The sequence below is a fragment of the Primulina eburnea genome, chromosome 16 (assembly GCF_022965805.1).
Source record: "Primulina eburnea isolate SZY01 chromosome 16, ASM2296580v1, whole genome shotgun sequence".
NCBI classification, from domain to species: domain Eukaryota; kingdom Viridiplantae; phylum Streptophyta; class Magnoliopsida; order Lamiales; family Gesneriaceae; genus Primulina; species Primulina eburnea.
In genome coordinates, this window is record NC_133116.1 from 9151106 (window position 1) to 9158692 (window position 7587).

A 7587-nucleotide genomic window follows, 5' to 3' on the forward strand; every position below is an offset into this window, starting at 1 on the left:
CTAGATGATCTTCATCATTCAACACATAACCTACACATCCAAAAATATGAAAATATTTAAGGTTTTAATTTCTTCCCGTGATAATCTCATATGAGGTCATTATAGAACCACTCCTTAAATATACACGGTTCGAAATGTGACATGCCGTATTTAAAGTTTCGGCCCAAAAACATTTTGCCACGTTCTTGGAACTTAGCATGACTCGAGCCATTTCTTGGAGGGTTTGATTTTTCCTTTCAGCTATGCCGTTTTGTTGAAGGGTTTTCGGAGCTGAAAATTCATAAGTGATACCTTTCTTATCGCACAAAGAAATAAAATGAGAATTTTTGAACTCCTTACCATTATCGGTTCTTATTTTGACCACCTTCATATCATACATATTTGTTATCCTAACATGCAATTTTTTAAAAACATCAAATGTATCAGATTTTTCTCTAAAGAAACTTACCTGCGTAAAGCGCGAAAAATCATCAACGCAAACAAATGAATATTTCTTACCACCCAAGCTCTCAACATCAATTGGACCCATTAGATCCATATGCAAGAGTTGAAGACACCGTGTTGTCCCAAAGTAGGGGTGATCACGGTGTGGTTTTGCGGTTTTTTTTAAAAAAATTCAAACCGAATTGCCATATGCGGTCGGTTAGTATTTTGAAAAATTAATCACGGTTTTACATGAAAAATTAGCCTTACGGTTTTGAGCGGTTGCGGTCGGTTTACGGTTTTTTTTAATGAAAAATATTAGAACATATATTCTAATTTATTTGAAAACAACAACAATATATTGTCTTCAAATATAAAATATAGTTCAAAGCATATAAATATCAAAATAGATAAAACAATAATCAAGATTCAAAATGAAGTAAATAATTTAACAACACAACACAACACATTCACAACAAAAATGATATTGACACTATTTTATCTTTTTTTAACTTTCAAACTTCAAACAAAATATTGTAGCAAAATAAATAAATAATTTAATAATTAAGAAATAAATAAGTTTTATTTGTAAGAATAATAATTTTGGAGAGAGCTGGAATATAATGAATGATAACTTCTTTATTTGAATATGTTGTTTACAAATTATTATAATTCTAGGTCAAATATTATCGCAAGCGGTTTAGGCGGTGCGGTTTGGTACGGTTCTTGGAAAAAAAATAACCGAACCGCATATGCGGTGCGGTTTATGATTAATATTTTTAATCGCGGTTTTTATAAAATAATCTGAAAAACGGTGCAGTGAAATTCGGTTCAGGCGGTTCGGGCGGTTAATAAAAAAATTTGATCACCCCTATCCCAAAGTGTTGCAACACCGGGTGTGCAACACGGGTTTGTTTACCTTTCTGACACGACCCACAGACATAAACATTACCTGAATTTAAATTGGGCATACCTCTCACAACATCAAACTTACACAGATTCTTTAAGGTTTTGAAGCTCACGTGTCCCAATTTTTGATGCCATAGGTCCAAATCACTCCCTTGGCACTTCGACAACCATCACCTTCTCCCATTTGATAACAATTGTCAACAGATCGAGCGCCTGACATTACACAAACATTGGCATCATTAAAAACTTCACAATTATTTTTATTGAACTTAACATGTAAATTATCATCACAGAGTTGACTTATGCTTATTAAGTTTGAGTTATGACCCTCAACATGAAGCACATTGTGAAGTTTAGGGAGTCCATCCACATTTAAGATTCTCTTGCCGACAATTTTCCCTTTTGCACCACCTCCATAAGTCACATGTCCACTTCTCACTTCAACATAGTCAGTAAGGTGTTCCTTGGATCCAGTCATGTGGTGCGAACACCCACTGTCGAAATACCATATGCCTGCAACGTTAGTTTTAAAAGACGTATAAATGACATTGCAATGAACAACAGCTTTTGGTACCCAAACTTTCTTCACAGGAGGTTTCTTGGCTGCTGTGTTGCGCCTGGTGTTGGACAACACAGTGGGCAACACCCGATTTGCATGCCAGTCATTTCTCAGCTTAAAACAGAAAGGTTTGATGTGACCTGGCTTATGACTGTAGTTGCAAATAAAGTGACGCTTTCTTTACTTTGGTTCAGAAGTTGACCATGATTTCTTGGTTTGTGACATCTTCACCGGATGATTAACTTTTAAAGGAGAGGGAGAAGCTTTGTTTTGTCTCAACCTATGTTCCGAGGCCAGCTTTGAGATTGGAACAGTCTTATTAAGAGGGTTCACAGAATTGTCTTTACTCCTTTTATAAACACAGTTGATTTTGATCCGGAGTTGGAAGATTTTCCAATCTCATGTATGCTTTCGACATATCCAAGACCAGTTCTGTTGTCCTTTCCCATTGTCAGCATTGAGTCAAGTTTTGATGAACTTGAGTTGAATCTTGCGAGAGTTTTTGAGGACTTCTCAAGCTCATCTTTGACTTTACACAGTTCAAGATCCTTCTTGCTAAGCACAACTTCAAGTCGAGAACCACATTCTTTCAAATCAGTATTCTCCTTGGTGAGGATCAAATTTATTTTATTTATTTTGATCCAATCTTCGTATAGCTCTTCATACATAGCCTGCACACTTTCAAAGGTGAGTTCATCATAATCAGCATCCTAGATTTCATGCTTACCTGAGTCATTGTGAGATTGAGCATTGAGACACAAGGATTTTGAAGTGGTGTTGCGGCCTGGTGTTGCAACACCGTGCGGGTTGACTTGCATCCAATATTTTTCCCTCAAAACAACAGTGTTTGTAGACAGTGCGTCCATTGAGATTCTGTTAAATTTCCTGTAAAAACAACAATAAACCAGAATCAATCACTTGGTGTGTCAAGCGTTGGCTTTGATACCAAAAACATTTCAGTTATGGATAACATGCTATACACCTTCACAAAATACGTGTTATGAAGTTGGATCACCGACGAAGCTTGATGAAATTGATCGCGTTTCTTTCATATCTGCTGCTGAAAGTCGACTTTAACTACCCATTTTCTGGCAAAGTCTTACATATGCACAATGCACGTCATAAATCATAATGAGTGTCTCAACATAAATACAACCTAATATTGATATTCTTGAACAAAAATCTGAACCATAAACTTTTCACTATGCCAATTAATTAAGGGAAAATCTATTAACTAATCAATGTAGCTAAATAATATGTTGCTACGAGAATATAGAATGCAATTTCTAATGTTGGCAACTTTACTAAATCCATCCAACCAATACTTAAAAAAAACACATAAAAAGATAAATATGTATGTAATTAAACGATTTCTTACCCACCCACCCCAGACCCGTTTCCAGACCCATTGACTAGGTCTAGACCCTCCCCGAGACCTGTTGGACCGGGTTTTAACCTCTCCCATTAAGGATGGGTTTGATGCGGGGTCAGGTTTTAGCCCGGTTTATTGTCATCCCTAACCCTATTTGATTATCAAATCCATTCAAGTCGCCCCTCGTATAAGAGTCTTTAGATTTGATCTAGTGGCGTTAATTGATCCCCAACCAACAGTCATGATCACCAATCATCACACCCTTCTAATCTCACATGCCGATCTTATCATTGACCACGGCGTCATCAACCCATCACACACTTTCGATCTCCCAATGTGCGTCTTTTGTGTCGCAAATCTGGGTTCAAAATGAATGAATAAATAATAAAAACGTTCTTTTTTACCTCTACATATATTAATTGAGATTAATTACCATATTTAAATAATTAATTCATCATTCTCTCGAAATTGGTTTAAAACAAAGTAATATTCTAAAAATATCTAGTCGAAATGTAGATTTTAGTTTTTTTTTTTTTTTTTTTCAAATCAATTTTTACTTTTATTGGGTGAGATCGATTTTCTAATCCTTAATGGGCCACCAAACCCATTTCCAACAAAATCCATACCAATATATACATTTATAAAATTTGAAGCCAATAATTCAACATAAATTATTTAAACTAATCAATGTACAAAATTGAAAACAAATAAAAAATACATCAAAATTGTATACTCATATGCCTCGTTTGGTAGTTGGGATTAGGGTAGGATAACACTTATAATCAAGTGTTTGGTACCATTTTAAGTCAACCAATAATAACCATGGGCCCGGGAAAAGCTACTGTGCAAGCGTGAAAAACCAAGAAATGAATCCCCTTTTGACCCAGGTATTGTCTGTCCTCATCTCTACAGTAAGCTTGATAACCTTCTTTTTTTTTCCCCACAAATACCCTTCGCCCTACTTCAACGCACAAGTTCCCTTCTCAGACACATCCGCTTTCTTGTAAGAAACTGGCAGCCGTCGTCTTCAGGATGAGGTTTACGACCGAATGACCATTGAAGTCCACCTCCACGTCGCAGACTGTATCTGAATTGCTTAACATTACCAGGTAATTTTTGTGGTGAAGGATACTATCTTCACCTGTCCGTGAATTTTTTTCATCTGTTGCAAGTGTGATATCTTTAAAAAAAAATTGTCAAACAAAATGTTGGGAGCTCATCTTTTCTTTAACTTCTGCTGTAATTATTGAACTCCTTCAGCGACTTTTGAGTCCAATCCAACATTTTGGGTTGTCACAAAATGAAGACACCTGCTATGTACATTCGAAAGGGTAAAAACGGGAAATGGAAAAAAGTAGCTGTCTTTATCATGTGAGGATGAGTAGTACCAAACAAGAATAAATTTCAAAACTCATATTAATTGTCCACCTTTTCAACTTTCTTATCATTTGTTTTATCTTTGTACTATTAATCTCATCCTACCAAACAATGGTGCCATATGTTATTCTTCAATATATCGAAGAAAAACAATTTATAAAAGCAAGAAGAACATTCATAATATGATTAAATAAATAATTAATAAATATATTAAAAATAATAAGAATAATTTTTTTTTAAATGATAAAATAGAGTATTATAAATATGGTGCACCGCTTCAGAACTCTATCCTAGTTTGACAGTGCTAAGGTCGGAGAGGATATTTCGATTCGAATTCATGGAAGACAGTTTCAGGTGTCGCGTGGACAAGACATTCGGCTCCCTGGGAAGTGCGGCGCCGTCGGTGGATGTCAGCCCTTCTTTGTGGTCCCTTACGGACGAAGAAATCGAAAGGCGGGAGTGGAATCGAAGCAAAGACATCGAGGAAGAAGAAGAAGACGACGACGTGGATGAGCCAGAACCTTCCGATTTTCGATCTAAGTTCGAGGCGGATCTTCGCGAATTCGATGTTAGAGACGAGGAGGATGAGCAAATTGACGGTGACAAACCACGTCGTCCGATTCGCGATGCGGAATCTGTTGCTGATGAACATTGGGATGTTCAATCCAACATTGGCCTCGACTGCACCCTTGATTATGAGGTAAATATCTTAAATTTCACCTGCAGATGGTTCGGATTATGCGAATTTAGTCGGATAGCATTTGCCCTAGTTTATGTGTACGTGAATCCGAATAATATGAGGAGCCTGGAGCACGATTTTTGGAATGATAGCTATGTAATCTTATTTTTCGTAGCTTTGCAGCTTACCGTTGGGGCCGTTCTCGAAGTATGATTTAATGGGTGCATGTAAAAGTTAAAATTGAATGAATTCTAGACTATGATGGACCAGGTTGAACCTGAAAGGTTGTTGATGGGGCCCTTATGAGGGGCTGGAGGTTAGATATTCGAATCATTTCTGTTAGTTCTAGAAGTACCAATTGAATGAATGAGGAAGGTACGGTTTCCTGGTTTTGAAGTTCTAGAAGTACCAAGTGATTGATTTGGCTGAGAGTGTGTCTTCTCACTGCAAATGTGTTTATTTAATATTTTTTGAATTGTTTTGATTGTAAATGACTAAGTGCGATTAAGCTTGGTGACCTTGTCGGGACAAATTCAAACTAGGCAACGATAATTGACTCTATGATATTCAGTTCCCACTAGCCTTGTTGTAACTTTCTTTCTCTTACAGTCAATCAAAATATCGTTGATATATAAGTTATAATCATGATAAGTGCTAGCTACTCTTTCGCTTGTCAATAGTATGCTTTAATTTGATAGGTTCCTTTTTTATTTGGACTTATACATACTTCCTTTGGAAGAAGAATTGCCCCGTGCTTGTATGACAATTGATTATTTTTTACTTTTGTGTGGTGTGCCCGTGAAGCTATTTCTGGTGCCTGATTAATCATGCTTAGAGCTTTAGTCAAGTGCATGTGCTCTAAATCCTAAAAATTGAAGATAAGGAACAGGCTTTGCATGTAATATGGGTTGTGAAGTGGATATATTTCAGGAAGAGATTATGTTCCTCGTCTGTGACATGCAACAATTGCTTAAGATTTGGACATATATATTGCTTAGCTTACTTGATGCTTTGGACAGAAGAATTCTGGTGCATGATGTCCGATGCATATATTATCATCTTATGTTACATATTGTTTCGAAGGTTTCAGTGGAATTTTCTCTTGGTTAGCGGAAGTTGGTCTTTTCTTCTTCCATCCCCAATTAAATATGGAGTTTTTCTGAGTTTTTATTGTCTTTTCCGCCCTTTTTGGATTATGCAGGAAGAAGAAGATGAATATGACAAAGTGGCAGTTGGCATGGAAACGACTGGTGACCGCTTGTACATGAGAGACATTAAATTTGCTGATTATAAAGTTGATGAACTAAGCACGCATACCGAGCTTCCCAATTCATTCCAGGTTGCTGTCAGAGACCCTCGTGCAAATCACATGGCTGCTAAAATTAGATTAAAAGAAGATGCAGAGGCTGCTGGGAACTTTGATTCTTTGCAACTTTCTGAAAAGTCGGTGACCACGGATTCGGAGGTTGTAGAGCTTAAAAACGGAGATTTAGATGGTGATAATCTGAAATCAATACTGAAGAAGAGAGAGAATTTGTTGGAGTCCAGGTCAAATAAAAGGGTCCGCTTCATGTTCGACCTTAAAAGCAATACTCAGAACCAGGACGAACTGCAACCTCCAGGGGCCAATGATTTTGCATCAGAGGCATGTTCAAAGGATGACAGTGCAGTGCCAGAACAAGCATCTGATCTTTTGCAAGACCGACCTGGTGTTCCAGACTACATTAGAAATCCTTCAAAGTACACACGCTATTCATTTGACTCATCCCAGGATATGGACGACCAATCCAATCGAAAAGCTTACATGGATCTTTTCCATTACTTGAGGCAAAAAAAAAGTGATAGCTCATCAATGCATGATACATCTGTTGATGCTCCAAAATCGGTAATCTTCACTCCAAAAAGGAAACATTATGACTTGATGGTTGAGGGGAATGAGACTAAACCACACTTCGGAGGTCATCTAAAAAACAAGGGACGTTCCATTGCTTCAACATCGGTGAACTCCTTAGAAAATGAAGTCTCGGCTATGGATGAAGATGAAACATTTCCAGCAGTTGACCAAGGTTGCACCTTCCCCAAACCAGGTCGTCAATATCGGACAAGGTCTACTTCTGTTCAGCTTGACAACGATGTGAGTTGATAGAGCATGGCTCGTTCCTAGTTTAGGCTTAAATACATATAATTTGTGCTGCTTGGGGGCTTGTTATCGAGACTTGAACAAATGCCATACCCGTTTTATCGTTACTTCACCTGTTTTAATTTTTA

The 7587-nt window shown here is 37.2% G+C and overlaps 1 protein-coding gene across 1 annotated transcript; it reads left to right on the forward strand.

Annotated features, from left to right (window-relative positions):
• The first annotated feature begins 4906 nt into the window (after window positions 1–4906).
• Window positions 4907–7587, forward strand: LOC140816649 (uncharacterized). The gene is made up of 2 exons (XM_073176040.1): window positions 4907–5340; window positions 6521–7587. Exons 1-2 carry the CDS (start codon window positions 4978–4980, stop codon window positions 7460–7462), a joined length of 1305 nt encoding a protein of 434 aa, XP_073032141.1. The 5' UTR covers window positions 4907–4977; the 3' UTR covers window positions 7463–7587.